This window comes from Netta rufina, assembly GCF_964035555.1.
Source record: "Netta rufina genome assembly, chromosome: 5".
Taxonomy (NCBI): Eukaryota; Metazoa; Chordata; class Aves; order Anseriformes; family Anatidae; genus Netta; species Netta rufina.
The window spans coordinates 54,411,427-54,427,095 of record NC_140128.1 but is presented as its reverse complement, the minus strand read 5'-3'; the positions used below and the strand labels follow the sequence as shown (position 1 = coordinate 54,427,095).

Here is a 15,669-nt window from a genome sequence, read left to right as displayed (position 1 = left end):
GTTTCACTTGCTTTTTCTTGGGGCTGGGGGGGGGGAATGTGTGGGCAGGAAGAGGTGGCTGGTTTTGGAGGTTTAGGGCTGAAAGATCCAAGTCAGACAGCTCTGCAAAAGAAGCTGATTACTCGGTTACTCCCGTACTGTCCTGGTACTGCAGTCTCCACCACCAGGAAAATTACAAAGTTTTTTTTGCAGTAAAACACCCCCCAGAAAAACACTCTCTGTGCTTCCCTACCCTGCCAGTTTTTCAGTATATGAAGGCATGACTAATTGCTGCCCTCCATACATTACTAGCACTGGAAACCACCGCAGTAACTCGCTGTATTAGTTCTGCTGGATTTAACACATGCAAGCAAACCATTTACCGCGTACCAAAACCCAAAAAGCTCACAGAGCACTGCTGGCAACCTACCTGTTGAATGGAACAGGACAACACAAAGCAGTTTCCTTTACCTGCCCTATAGTGTCCTGTCTGTTCTTCTGCATGCAGTGCTTTGTTGCATCCAGCATGGGAAGACAGCAAATATTACCTCAGAAAATCCCAAGGTGCAACCCCAGTGCAAAGTTTCCTGCCATTTGCAGCACGCGGGGTAGCGACATCCACACACTGCTGGGCTTGAAGGGCACGATGCCGTTTTTGCCGTGTATTTTAAATGCATTTCTTTTGTTGCAGCCAAAGAGGGCAATTTGTTAAGCTGTATAGCCAGGTGGCTAGCCCTCAGACAGCAGTCTGTACTCACTACGGCAGTGACAGGCAGCCAGGTCGTCTCCATCCATACCCTACGGGCCAGGCTCTGGCTCTGGGCTGGAAGCGCCGAGCCAGGACCGGTCCCAGCACTCCCCAAGCTCCGGAGCTGCCTCGCAGCAGCGCTGCCAGCACGGCCGGGGGAAGGAATACAGGAATACGCCACACGGGCAGAAAAGGAGCAGCACGGGTCCCTCCAGGGCCACCGGCGTGACCAGTGCCTGCCCTCGGGCAGCAGACAGCTCTAGGCACCCCAGCCCTATGGCCCTAGGAAGGTCTGAGCGAGTTTCCCAAAGCTGGGGCTCGGCAGCGACCGGCGACCGCTGCTCCAACAGCGCCGTGCCCACCGTGCGATACAGAGGGGGCAAACCCCCCGCTGGTGGCTCTCGTGACCAAACTTGGAGAGGTAGGTGATCAATCACGTTTCAGAGCAGTGTTTTACATCAATAACGTTTTACTACGTATTTTATTACATCAATGGCTTGAAAAAATTTTATTTGATGTCAGCAAACATTGGAAATCATAGAAAAATGAATTATGTAGAATTTCACAAAGGAATTTACCCCACTATAATTCCTCATACAGTAAAATAATTCAAAACCAAATGTTACTTTTCAGTGGCTAAGCAGTTTTATAATGCTATGAACATTCATCACAGTAAGTGTGCTGAATAATAGAAAACAGGCAAAAAAGACATTTAAAATATTACTTACAACAGCATTATTACAACATACTTTCTTTAAAATCCCAACGAGTATTTTATCACTTCAAAAGCTATACAGCATTTCCATTATATTTGCAAACTTAACCTTATACATCTTTTAAAATCTTGAAAAAACTTCTTTTAAGCAATCTATAAGCAGTTAACAAAATTGATAAAATCTACATAATGGAATACTATACACTCCAGTATAAATTTTATTTTAGGAGAATATGAATGTAAACACTCATTATTATACAACATGCATAGACTATACTGACCTTCCATCTTCTGAACTGTAACTTTCACTGCAATTGTGCTTTACTATCAACAGGAAAAGCTGCATTAATCCAGGGAGTGGCAGAAAGTATTTGCTTTAGGGGCATTGCACAAGATCACTAGATTTTGACTTGCTGAAGACAAGCTGGAGCTCATAAAATGATTTTATTTTTATTTTTTTTAAAGAGTAAGTATCGGGCCATTCATCACTGAATGGGGTATGCATAATTTTATACAGATTTGAAAAAATGCATTATCAGAAAAAATCTCTTAGGACATTTTTGCGCTTCACTGACTCGGGGATTTATGTTCACAAACCCAGTGATCAAGTTAGTGTAATGCACTGTTTGGCTCATATTTGGTGTGCAAGAATACCAACAGCATTTTAGCGATTTAGATAATAAAAACTGAAATTTAAAGTGACAATGAGCATATTTTAATACATAATGTTTCAGATGTCTTTGTACAGGAAAGAAAAATGTTTGTCAGGACATTGCTTTAAGAGATTAAGAGTTTTACTCTTATTGTAACTATTAAAAAAGTGTTCTAGTGAATATTTAATGGGGTCTTCCTGGTTGCAAACTTGTAAAAATATATTAAGATTTCATTATCCCCATTGGTATTAAATATATCAAGACAACCATTGTGGCTGCACTACCAGTTATGGCTACTATGGTCTTAAGCATCTGATTGTACATTGTTGCTATATTGTTAAGCACAACTGAGGCATGTTTTTTTTTTTCCCTTGGTTATAAGATTATATTACAAAAGTTGATCACTGTTTCAAACCAGTTAAACACGAATATTCAAGTAACAAGGTTGTTTTAATGGATAAGCGAAAAAAGAAGTTACCTAGCACTTTACACAACTACATAAAAATTAAATAGAACAAATGAAATTTGTTTATGCATATGCAATACACTTTTATATCTTTAAGATTTCTAAAAACTAAAACTTAAACTATCATTTTCTTTAACGATACCATATTTTGCACAATAACTTATACTTAGGAGAAATAATTTCCCATTTTCCACAAAATATATATAATTATGACATTCACATTGATAGTTTAAGAAACAAAATTTAAGTGAATATTCTATCTTACGCAGTTATCTTTGTGGACCCTTCTAATCAGAATGCAACCAGTTGATGTATCTAATGCTTGATCCATTTAAAAAAGAAAGAGAGGGTCTTCACCTAAACAAGACCAAACCATTTAAACTTTCAAAAGCTAAGATGATTTCATCGCGTTTAAAAACATAGTTAAAGAGAACGTAAAAAACTAAACGTTTAAAATACAGTGCTATTATATTGTATGTATCGACTACAATAAGATAGCTGTCAACTGAGAAGTCATTTAACAACTTTTTTCTTCCTAATATCATGAATTATACATGTTTCTCCCTACCCCTTTGGGGATGAAGCCAAAACACAACTTTTCTGATCGTAAGATGGACAGATTTGAGGGCAAAAACCGAAGAGAAGTCCTCACAGGTAACTAACTTGACAGCAGAAGCCCCACCTGATGAATTTCACCAGCTGGGACACAAGTTTCCGTGCTCCTCTCCCCCTGGCATGGACCTACCAGCGAGAAGTTTAATGCTGGAGTATTTCTAGCGAGCGGCATTTCTTTCCACCAGAACTGCCAGCCGCATTCGCAGTGCTGTTTGCCCGGCTTTAATCCCGATTCACACTGGCTAACAACTAAGTGTCCTCTCCCCCTCCCAGCTCCAGCTGGCACAGGGCTGAGGGAACGCATGCAGGTCCACCCTCAGAGCTGCCATGTCACACAGACAGCTGTAGAGATGCTGCCACAAATTTGGGTCACCGTATGTGACTACAGGTCTCCAACAGAGGACAGGGACTAGCTCCCTTCCATCCCCTCATCACCTCAAAGGCTCTCTCTGGAGCTACCAGAACCAAGCTGCTCAGAAATGGCCGCAGGAGCGGCTGAAATAGGCCCCTGCTGGGCTAAACACTGTAGCTTGCCCTAAGAAATGCTCATCTGCTCCTTTGCCTGTGCGTCACAGGGGTTGTGTCCACACAGACGGAGGTGCCACCACAGCGCTCTGGCGGTAACCGAGCTGCTTTAGGGTCAGAGGACGGAGCCACCATGGCACACACCACAGCATGGCCCAGCGGCTCCAACATCAGCACCATGTTCGGAGCTAGCCCCCGAGCTGCAGCACCTCAGCTGCAGTCAGGACGCGGGCTAGCTCATTTCAGGTTGTGTTAAAAGAGGCTGGTGCTGCACGCTGCTGTGTGCCACCCTGGCTCGAATCCTCTGTAGAGGAAGAGGGGCAAAAAAGGGTCTTTTTCTCCGTCTGCAAAGACACCTGTTGGTTTCTTACCACATCGTTAAGTTAACCATTTTTAAATGCTTTGTGACTAGTGTTATCTTGCAGCTTCCCATCAGGCAAAAAGTAATACTGCTGCTTCTAGTTTCTCTAAATACTGTCTGCTCAGCAGTCAACCACCCTGTTCGAGGTGCAAAGTCCCAACGCGGGACTTCCAGGAACAGCTCCAGTTCAAGCCAGCTGGACAGGCCACAGAACAGATCTGAGCAGAGGGCTGGGGATCTGCAAGCTGCATGCACCAAGTATTTGGAAAAGCACCTCTTAGATTTTAAATTGCATATTTTGGTTCAGAACATGAAAGCAATGTGTGCTTCAGAGGGGTTTAAATGGCCAATGAAATTAACCCGGTTCTTGTCCATTGAACTTCCAAGAGACCAAAAACTACTTGAAGGTTGAATTTCATGCTCCAACCCTCGCCCAGACGCCCACTGGGAGAAGTAGTCTGATGTCTTTGGCTAACAGCACTCTGAAGAGGAATGAGACACTGGGACAGAAAGTGACCTATGATAGCCAAATGTAAAAAGGCACATATTCCAAAAAGGAGAGGCACCAGAGAAAGTTGCTTTGACTTAATCCCACAGAGGATCAGGAAAAAGAAAGTTGTGTAGCACTCATTTAACAAGTTACAATGCAAATGCTGAATGCCAGGGGTTAAATAGCGTATCAAACAGTTTCAGGTTACGTATTCCCTTTTGCACTAAATAAAAGCCATTAAAATATAAAGGAATAAAAATGCTCAATTAGGGAGCTTTCTATGAAGCAAGAACACACAAATACAGTGGAAAGAATTGCACAAACCAGAAGTGTAATGAGTTACATTTACAACCTTGGACTGACCAAACCTTAGCAATAGGATTTCCTATCACTTTGCGTTGTTCAAGATCGCGTGTTGACATGCCCTGTCATTTCAGAACAGACCTGACACCACTGGCATGTGCACAGGCCTCTCCTTTATAGAAAGCTCACTAACAATAGTGTCATCTTAAGAATACACAGGAAGCGGAGACCACAAGGCCATGCAGCAGTACGTACTTATACCCTACGGACCAAGTATTATAAGAACTCCTAACATGTAGAGTTACTGTGGGGCCTGCTAAGGAGCTCCTGGTTTTGCAGGTTGGTCAAAATTACGGACAGGTGTTACTGGTTCTAGAAATCCTCATGCTTAAGCAGGACGTTGATGAAATGGAGAGCTGAGCTACCTGGGTGCTTTTGAAAGAAAGTGGAGGCAGTATGGAGGAATGAGGGGAGATTAAGGCAGATGTAGCACAGGACTGGAAGCGTTTGCCTTTTTTTGGTAATAGCTGCTTGTCCACAGATATGATGCAGATGGCTGTCTGAGGTTTGCTAATACCTGATATCCTGGATAACACAGTAGTCAACACAAATTGTTCTAGGCTACAGCACCTTCTCACGAAGCAGATGCATATCTGACATCAAGAACAGAAGTAGCCTGGAAGGAAGAGGGAGGGGGAAAAAAAAGAAAACATTTAGTTTAAAAAATGAATACACATAGGCTTTCTTGCATCTCCAAACTTTACCCCAGATTCAAGGTACTGAAAGCAACAAGACAGCCAGCCCTGGCACATGGGGAGAATCACAGCAGCTTCCCTTATTCTGAGCCACACCAGATTTTGTTGGTAGAACAAGAATTAAGACCAGAGCTGAGGCTGCTTTATCAGCAGCAATCTCACCTCACTGCTTCAAAGATGTGAGCGGGGACGGGGGACTTGCTGTGAAAACACACAGAAGGGGAAAGCCCAGAGGAGTCAGTCAGAAGGCTGATGAAGATTTTGTTAAGCTGGTGGCCGGGCTGACAAAGCATACCAGAGGAGAGAGCACCTGAGGTACTGCTTTCAAGAGCAGGCTGCAGCTGCACCAAACTGCTCAGGAGGGCCCAGGAACATCCCTCCTAGCCCAAGGAGATCGCTTACATGATAATCCAGGTCCCATTTTTCTTTGCACCCAAAACCACCCAGGCCCCCGTTACCCAGCTCCTTGCAGCACCGTGCTTATGGTAGCTCTGAAGGCAGGAGCCCCACGTTCACAGCCACCCAGAGGCAATATTTACACCTGATTTGCTCAGAGAGCTTGCAGGCCATTAGATCTCCATTGTGGGACAACCCTGTCCCCCTTCCTCTTGCATCGTTGTAAAAAGGTGCAGGCTGGGTAGCTGAAATCCCCACCACGCTGCCAGCACCGTCCTCCTCCCAGCCATGACACACCAGTTCCTACTGTCCAGAACAGGCTGCAGCTCTCTGCCACCCTGCATGGCTCCCCTCAGCATCAGCCTGGTGTCCTCATCCCACTCTACTGCACTTGCTTGGCTCCAGCCTGGGCACTTTCCATCACTGGCCTGGGGACCAGGACTCCTATTCCACCAGTTGTTTCACCAGACCTTGCTGCCATTTGAGGTTAAGGTTGCATTTAAAGCCAGACAATCTTTGAGGGCTCAGGGAAGAAAAATTCTGCACTTCTGCTGGTCACAGAAAAAGGCAGTGACATCAGCCACCTGTTTTTCAGACAGCTATGTACAAAAGTAGTTACTTCTTTGTCCCACCTCCCAGCTCCGTACAACAATTTCACTCACAACCTAAGAATGCGAGTTTTTTGAGTTCAGTTTTGTTCATCTGTCACACCTTTGGACCTAGCCCCCAAGTATAAGTAGCTTCAGAGAACAAATTACTGGGATTTGTAAAGCAATCAAGTTCTGCTCTTTGAACGTCTGAACAACAGGCAATGTACAACTGAGCCAACGACAATCAAGGTAACTTAGAAAAACATATGCAGCACACAGAGAAGTCTTTAGTCCATGTATGACAGACCAAAATTCAGCTCACACTGTTAACTGCATTTGCATTTGAGAAGATGCAGCTTTTGTGTTAAGCTGTCATTTAAAATTAGCCACAAAGGAGCCCTGTATCTAACATTTTTACATACAAACCTCTAGTGGGGTTTTTCTTTTGAAAGAAAGTGTTAATAACACATTTTTATAACGAACTTTCATATCTCAATACTCTGTAGTCTCTTGGTTAACTTTAAGCACACGCTGCCTTTGGAGAAGTGTTACCTCGGTGAGCTTCTATCAAGGAGAGCACGAAAAAAATTGTTTCTAGAATGTGCCTTCACAGAAACTGCTGTAAATTCAAGGAAATTTTGCCTCTAGGTAATTCCAGAGCAAATAGTATCACACACTTCCCTTGTTTATAGCTTTCTTTCCTTCCCTCAAGTGAAACCATTCCATGATCAAAATACAAGAAAGAGCTTTGCCTCGGAAGACTGTAAGGTCTCAAAGCCAAACCTTGAACAGCTTAGAGAACTGAGTGCAGGGAAAACATCCAAACGATATAAATATCTATCAGGTTTCAGCAGTAATCATTAAATTGTCCACGTGCTGCTGCTGCTGAGATACCAGTATCATTAGAGGGCTGCAAAATTAAGTGTTCTCTTTCCACTTTTATGGATGTCTAGAATTCCCCCAAACAATACTGGGACTGGAATATCCAGACACGGTGAAATATGCTCAGATACATTTTATTAAGTAAAAACTGACTGATTGAAGATACACGTGCACACGTATACACTTTTAAATATATTTATATATTATATATTAAATATATAACATTATATGTGAAATATATCATATTATACATAAGAACTGAGCTCAGATTGGGAACTTTACATGACTTAAGTGTGATTTACCTCATCTTCCTCTTCGGACATTTTAGTGGAATTATCGGGGGATTTTACAGGCTTCTGGCTATTGGTTCCATTTGTCTCCTCTTTGCCGTGCTCTGCCTCCCACTCCTGTAGAACTTCATCTATGTTGAAACGACGTCGGTAATTTACAAAAAAGTTTTTCACTTGCACCACAGATTTGTTTCCAATCACATCAGAGATTGCCTGAAAGTCTCGGCCATATTTCCTGATTGCTAAAAGCAACAAGAAAAACAAAAGTAAAGTGTTATTTCCACAAAGACCACAAATTAGGCCCAAGTCACAGCATGAGGATCCAAAGCTGAACTTCTGTCCAGGTTTCAAGCCTTTCTCTGATTAAACCAGCATGAAAAAATCTAAATTCTCCATGACACAAAATTAAGACTAGCCTTGGAGAAGAAAAGGAAATGCAGGTGTAGCAAAGATGAGCAGAACGAAATCAAGAAGAGCTGTGTAAATATCCCTGTATTACTTGAGAAGTTGCACAGGCAAATAGCAAAGCAGTCTCCCCAGAGGAGTTTCACTTTCAGAAAGCTTGGACAAGAAGAGATTATTTGCAAGTACTCATATGGTACAATTACATTGCTGGGGGAGGGGTTGAGAATTGCTTCCTTGTTCAGATCTGTTCTTTAGGCATTAATAAACAGCAACATCAAAACCCTTCATTAGTCGCTGAAGTGAAACACAGCTCTGAAATGTAATAGAGTTTTGATCATAACCTCCTGAAGTACAAACAGACTTGTAGTGCCATACCTTGCACAGCAAGAAGCTGCTCATCTGTGGTCCAACGTGCATTAAATTTCTGAACAACCTGCAGGTCAGAAAAATTTGGTAACTCCCATTAACATGCGCAACAACTTTCACTTGTACCCAAGTTCAAAAAAACTCACAAAACCATGAGTAATTAACTGTTAGTCAAGCTATCATTCGTTTGAGCAGCAAGATGTTTTCAAAAAGAACTGCGTGTGGCAGCCGTTCAGTTAACTGTGACACACACGGCGCCCGTAACTCGCTGGGCAATACAGAAAGAGAGGGAATGGTCTGAGCAGATAACCAAGAGCCACAAACTCTTCAGAAGCACCTACTTGTCTTTATCACAGACACCTTCTGTAATCTTGGTCAAATTATTTCCAGCATGAGGTGCCAGAGTTGGAAGAACAACAACAAAAGCACCGAGTGCCAAGAGAAGGACAGGCCATTAACATCTCTCCTACGTTTCTCAGTATCTAGAACCACCACCTCTCCCAGGGGCATATGGACACAATGCTGAAAAACATGGTATATCTGGGACACCAGCACTTCTGCTAGAAACCATTTTCACACGTTAAGCTGCCTTTTTTTTTCTTTTAAACTTTCTTCTTGCCTCCCATCCCCGTTATGCAACAACAGTGAACATGGTAATAGTCTTGATTCATACTGACAACTAATACAGCATCAGTCCTAGTCTACTGGGAAGATCAATAGCTCGGGTATGTGAATACAGATTAGCTTTTATCTCCACAACAAACAAGGGTCAGAAAATGATCCTACCTCTGGAAGTCTGTATTGTTCTATCCCACCTTCAAGTTTTTCTTTGAGAGCGCTGTTTGTCTGTTTAATATTCTGAATCTGAAAAGGAAGTGTCACCCTTTTAACAAGGACAGAGACCTTTGACAAACCTTCTTCCAGCAGCCCTAATGGAAACTGTACAAGTTCAGCATCCCACTTCTCCTCAGCACTTTTCTTTTTCAAAAAAATATATATATATATTGTATTGGAATAAAGAAATGTAGGAGCAACTGGCACATTGGGAGACCCCCTTTACTTTATCCTATCCCATCCCATCCCATCCCATCCCATCCACAACTTATTTGGAGCAAGAACTGCTCCAACTTCCAGGTCTGTTTAAAGCCCAGTATAAAAAAAAAGCCCTGTTCACAGCAAGTAATGAATCAAAGACTGCTAGAGAGCTCTGCTTCTCCCTCAGTGCCAAGAAGGCTTCAGGCCAAAATACCAATTCTATTAAGTTTAATAAAGAGCTTGAGCCAGATCTCTGCTCTAAAAAATACTGAAAATGTTCTCATCTAGGAAACAGAGTCATGTAACAAGCCTGTTTTTCAAATATCTATTAGTAAAGACATTTGTCTGTAACACTTATCCATAACCATTTAAAAGGGAGACCCATCAGACAAACAAAAGGTACCTAAAGTTTGTAAGATGCATTTATAGGGAAGAAGAAAAAAATATCTGGCTGTTCTACAAGTACCATAGGAAGAGGTAAAGAAAATTACAGATTGACATCAGAAACTCCTGAATCCAGTTATAACTGAAGGAAATTCATAGTTGTAACACAAGGAGCTCTGAACTGCAAAAAACTCTGAGAGCCAACAAAACTCAGGTCAGTGCTGTGGATTTTCCTTCCCTTGCTTCACTTTAGATACAAAGTAGGCTGCCCACAGAAGTAAAACATAAAAGAAGAAAGCGCAGGGCTGCATTAATTTATAGCACAAGGCTAGCAGCTTGTCAATTAAGCCACATAATGATGTGCATCATCACCAACTAGCTACAAGTTCCTGGGAATTTTGCAGACGTGACAGACAGTGCCACCAAAAGAGGCAGCTATTCTTGCACTCTCTCATCCATACCTGTCGCTTGATTGAGACTAATTCCATATCCAGTTGTCTGAGTACAGTGGTAGCGGCTGTCGCATTGGCAGAAACAGCCTCCACATCTTCTTGAGAGAGGAACATTCCTTTGGGAGGTTTCCTCTTTGCTCTGTTCTTGGCCTGTGTACTGTGCTTCTCCTTCTTCACCTGAGGAACGGTTTCAGCGGGTGGCACCTGAGAAATAGCAGCCATTTGACAAAATGCAATACAATGTTTTAAGTGACCAAAGAAACATTGAGGCGAGCTATGGAGGCTGTTTTCAGGAGCCCTGAAGTGATCACAAAATCTGATTCTAGATCCCTCAGTCATTTTTCAAACCAGGATTTACGCTCTCAGGTTATAGCTAGGTGTTTTAGTGGTTCATTTTCAGTCATCCTCAAAGCTTGGAGAATGAAAAGGAATAGCTTGCAATCAGCAATAATTGTTTGTGCTTTAAGCAGTATGTCATACACATGCTTTTATACAACTCTGTCCTTTCTCCTAGGCAGCTTTCAACATTTCCAGGACATACTTGTCTCCTTCACCCATTCTCGTTTTGGGAACAGATACCTAATTTTCAGTCAGTTGAATATCCTGGTTATTTGCAAACACTCCAAAACGTCTCTTCATGCTTTCAACATCAGGTCTCAACAAAACAGTTTAACTGAGCACCAGAAGAAAAAGTGGAGTTTGGAGACAGAAGAACACGGCTAGAAGAGTTTGCAGAGATTTGTTTTTCTACACATCAGACAAAAAGGGATAAACCAAACTTATTCAAAGGCTGAGGATGAAGGAGCAAGGTGACTACAAAGCAACTCTTCGATCATTATACAGTTTCTTGGAAGCTAAGTTTTCCTGCACAGCACTGATACATAACTGTTCCATTAAACTGATGCAGTTTGACCACAAAATTTGAATCACTTTTGGAAAAGGGAATATTTCACACACCACTAATTTTTATGCCTTCTGTCTAAAGCACAGAATTAGGCACACACTGCTAACAGGTACATTTGCTAAGGCGCTATACCACAGGGCCTTTCAGGAGCACATTTGATTCTCTAACACCAAAACCACCTCTTCCAGAAGTTACTTTCAATAAGCAACACATACCCAAGATTTATTATCCCGTGGCTGGAATATTGCCCAGAATGCAGAACAGAAGAAGGGTGGCTGGGGAGAGAAGGGAGGGAGGGGAGGCCGCGCTCTGAAGTCCTCCACTTGATCACTGCCAGCTTTAAAACATTGGCTTCCCTTCGCACCATTGTTCCCCTCCTAATTTGCAGCTACATGCAGTTTCTGCCCAGTCTGCGGCATTTGCTCATTAGCAAGCATTAAAACCCACATGAAGTTGCACAAAGCTCCATGTAAGCACTTGGCTCTGCCTCCCAGAGCCTGGAGAAGCCCAGTGCAGCTGCCGGCAGATAAAAGCTTGCGCCCTCTCCACAGGCTCAATGGCCAGAGCCACGCTGGAGCAGTAAAGCGGGCAATTGGCTCTTCTCAACTTTTTTCTTGCCTCTCCCAGCACAAAGAGCTCCACGAGACACAACGCCGAAGGCAAGCCCAGGAGCAAGGAATAACCATTGTTTTTTGCAGGACAGATAACAGATTTCTTTTTTTTTGCAGTGGAGAATGGGGAGCAGGAGAAACCGGGCTGGCTGAGCTACAAACAAGTGAGGTAAGCTCTGCACTCTGCTTCAGAAGCAAGCACTTTGATGACTGAGCCAGGTAAATTATTCAGCATGGTTAGATGTTTCAGATCTATTCATATTTCATCTGCATACAGAATTTCACAGGATCACGCAGTAATGCCTCGCAACAAGTTCAAGCTGCAGGGTGACCAACAGGCAATACCTGCAGTGCAAACATCCCAGAAGCCTCAAACCTAAGTAAAAATGGAAGCGAGTTTCAAATGATTGTTTTACACAGTTCAAAGAATGTGAAGCTCTTCTGCGTTGTGGATGAGAATCCAGACCTCCAGCAGAATGGTTTTTGACAGCTCCAAATGCTTCTAAGCCCCAGTGATATTGCACAGGCTGTGAAAATTCAAAAATCTACCCTATCTTGGAAACTTGCTTTCCTGGCCACACATTCCTGTAGAATTATATCAGCTCATGAAAAACAGAGCTGAAATGCAGGGATTTAGCAGGGCTCCTCTATTTATTCAGATAGTGCCGCTGCTATCCAGAACACTTCAGTGATACAATGCCGCTTCATAGAAACAAGGTTTCCCGAGATTTCATGGTTTAAAAACAAAGACCAAGCTCAATCCATGTAAGAGCATGGGCTGAAACAAGAGGCGTTTCCAGGAGCTGCCTCAGGAAGAGGGATGTTGAGAAGCTCTTACGGAGTCAGCATCTGAGGAAACCTGAACAGTCGCACTAGCACTGAAAGTGCTAAGAAAAGGAAAGATTCCCCCTCCAATGATCCCCAAAAGAGGAAACACAGATGAGAGATTTCAGATACTCTGAGAAATCCCGGTATTACTCGACAACTCATACAGTAACTGACACATCTCAGAGCTGGAAAAACCATCTCTGTGGGGTTGGGACAGGGAGGTTCTTTACGGTAAAAGTCCTTGGCTAGCAGTGCATCGCTGACCAAGTGGTTGAAACAACCACAACCATCAGGAACAGCCCCCCTTCCTGGATACCTGCTCTCCTGAGGCATTTTCAATCAGCCCCAGGCTCAAGTACTGCAAAATCAAATTAGCTCTGAGCAGGCTAAGCAGGTTGTCAGCTTCATTTTGCCCAGCAGAACAATCACTGTCCAGAAGAGCCCCCAGAAGGCTGCCCGCTGTTGCAGCCGCAGCGTGGCCGCACGCGCTCAGCGAGTTCAGGTGACCTTTGGCTGGGTGAAAGCACGTCGTGCCCTCTGCTAGTACAAAAGGGAGGGCAGTCACCTCCCATGCAAGACATTCTGCAAGAAAAAAAAGATGTATTGATGGTAGCTGTCTGCCATCTGCTCCCTTTCGGCCTTAAAATAGGGGCAGCGAAGCTGGCGAAGAACGACTGTTCCCCCTGTGTCCCGAGTTCGCAGCGTGCCAGCATGGCAGGGAAGGAAGCTGTAATAAAAGGGATTGAAAGGTCTCTTTGCGGATGCCAGCTTTCAGAAAACTTAGGGAGAACTCCTAACTTGATTTGTTTTTATTAAAAAAAAGGAAATTAGATGATAGTATTGATTATTCACAAGATATACTAGGCAGCTGCAGCATGCAGCTGCAGCTTAGCCAAGCAAGAAGCCTTCACGTCTGGGTGTCGCCGAGGCTTTCAAGAACTCAGCTTCTTGTGAGAGTGTATGTGAGTGGCTGGACATGCACCCTGCTCCTAGGCAGTCACTGGAGATGCTGGCTTCTTCAGTGAAAGCAGCAACTAGGCTTTTCTGGGACGTCTGCAGAGAGCACTCTGGCATGGGTGGAGAACAGCCCAGAATACTGTGATTTTTCAGTTATTTCCCTTCAGAATAATTTATTAGAGGAATTAATCTCACTGACAGCAACTGACAAAAAAATGCTGTAGGCCCTTGCTTTTGCCTGTTGTGCAATCAGTTTTAAATAATTCTGGTGTTTTTTCCTATATATAGCCTTTTAAAAAAAAGTAAAATCAGATGATGATGACTGTCATCCCTGAGAGAAAGCAGGCTGTAAGAAATCAGGAGAGGGAGCTACTTCAAGGAGAGAAGGCCTTAGGGTAAACATCTTCCCGTACTGCTCACATATACAACCCATACTGCTGAATTGCAAGATTCTTGTTTAGTAACAGATAATCAGACAAGTTTCACACGTGAAAAGAAAAGTATACACTCTCCAGTTAGGCATCACAGGTGGTTTAATGGTTTTCAGAAGTGTCTGTTATATTGGCATGGCTCTATTTCCATCCAGAACTGTATCCCAATTTAAAATGAAGTACCTGTACCTCACTTCAAATATTATGCTGTAAGTAGGTAAGTTATTCTTCATGTAGTGACAGGCTAAGGCCCCTCTGACAGACAAAAACTGGCCACACAAGATTTCTCCTTTACCATTCACAGCTGCAGTTGCAATCCTGGTGTCACCAAAATCCTCAGAACTACTGCTGAGGCCTTCAGCAGATCAAGAATCGACCTTAAAGTCTGTGCTGCAGATAAACACGCTCCTGCCAGTCTACCCAAAACAGGTCAAAGGTCTTACTTCCCTTCCACGAGGCCATCCAAGGAGGGACATCAGTGCTTGTACTCCATCTCAGCCCCCGGTTAGCTTGACTTCAACCATCACCAAGGGTGGTTCAAGCGAACACAGCCAACCCTGAGTCAAAGGCTCCTAACACTCACACAGTACACCAGCATGTGATGGCAAAGTCTAGAATTCTTCCAGCTTATTTGTCTATACTTGTCTTTATCTAAGAATAATTCTGAAGACAATTCTTTTCTTGTGTGACAGCCATACAAAGCACAAATAATGAAAATTAGATACTGTCAGCTTCTACATCAAGTAGCAAGTAAACACTTTCATTTGTACAGTAGTAAGAAAAGAATTATACCTCCTTTTTGCTCTCCTTATTTTGTTCAACTTCAATATCAATAGGGTTATTTCCATTTGCTTCCTCCATTTCATCCTCACTGGAAGACAAAAGCAAACAGCACTGTATTACTTTGTGAGGCTCTGTTTCTCTATAAATAGCACGCTAAAAATGCAAGGATGCAACAGCAAGTCCAACAGCTTTCCTTTCTCTTTTTCCACCAGGGTGGGCTTTTTGGGGGGGGTCTGTGGTGTTCTTTATTTTCCCTATTTACTTGTTTTTAAGTCAAGTAATTCTTAATTATAAGGATACTAGAGACCATCTCCTTAAAGAAAGACATCAGTAGTGTATTTAGGCAATGGAAGTCTGCTCAGATGAAGGCAAGACACAAGAATTTGATTATGTAAGTTATCTTTTAAAGAACAATGGACATTGAGCATTATAACTTTAGACAAACGCAGACAAAGACTTAGAATTACAGCAAGCAGCTCTAACACAGATCTTATACAGTTATAACATTTAGCAAAAAAGATATGCACAAGATGAACTCCCTCAAGAACATGCATAAAAATGTTTTTTCTCAGTCAAAATCTCACATTTCATTCTCCCCTGTAACAGAAAAAGAGGCATCAGTTACAGAATAATAATAGGCATGAAATTGGGGCCACATTGAAAGTGACCTTGGCACACCTGGCCAGTTTGGCTTCATTGGAATTTTAATCAGACATTAAATCGAATATATTTTCACCATTTAGAA

The 15,669-nt window shown here is 42.8% G+C and overlaps 1 protein-coding gene across 1 annotated transcript in view; it reads right to left on the bottom strand.

Moving 5' to 3' along the window:
* Window positions 1–1,215: 1,215 nt before the first annotated feature.
* RCOR1 (REST corepressor 1) overlaps window positions 1,216–15,669 on the bottom strand; it is an 80,789-nt gene continuing 66,335 nt past the window's right edge. The window contains 6 exon segments of the mRNA XM_084288332.1: window positions 1,216–5,531; window positions 7,781–8,010; window positions 8,549–8,606; window positions 9,326–9,403; window positions 10,420–10,614; window positions 14,934–15,012. Coding sequence (XP_084144458.1) covers window positions 5,490–5,531; window positions 7,781–8,010; window positions 8,549–8,606; window positions 9,326–9,403; window positions 10,420–10,614; window positions 14,934–15,012 — 682 coding nt within the window. The 3' untranslated portion in view covers window positions 1,216–5,489.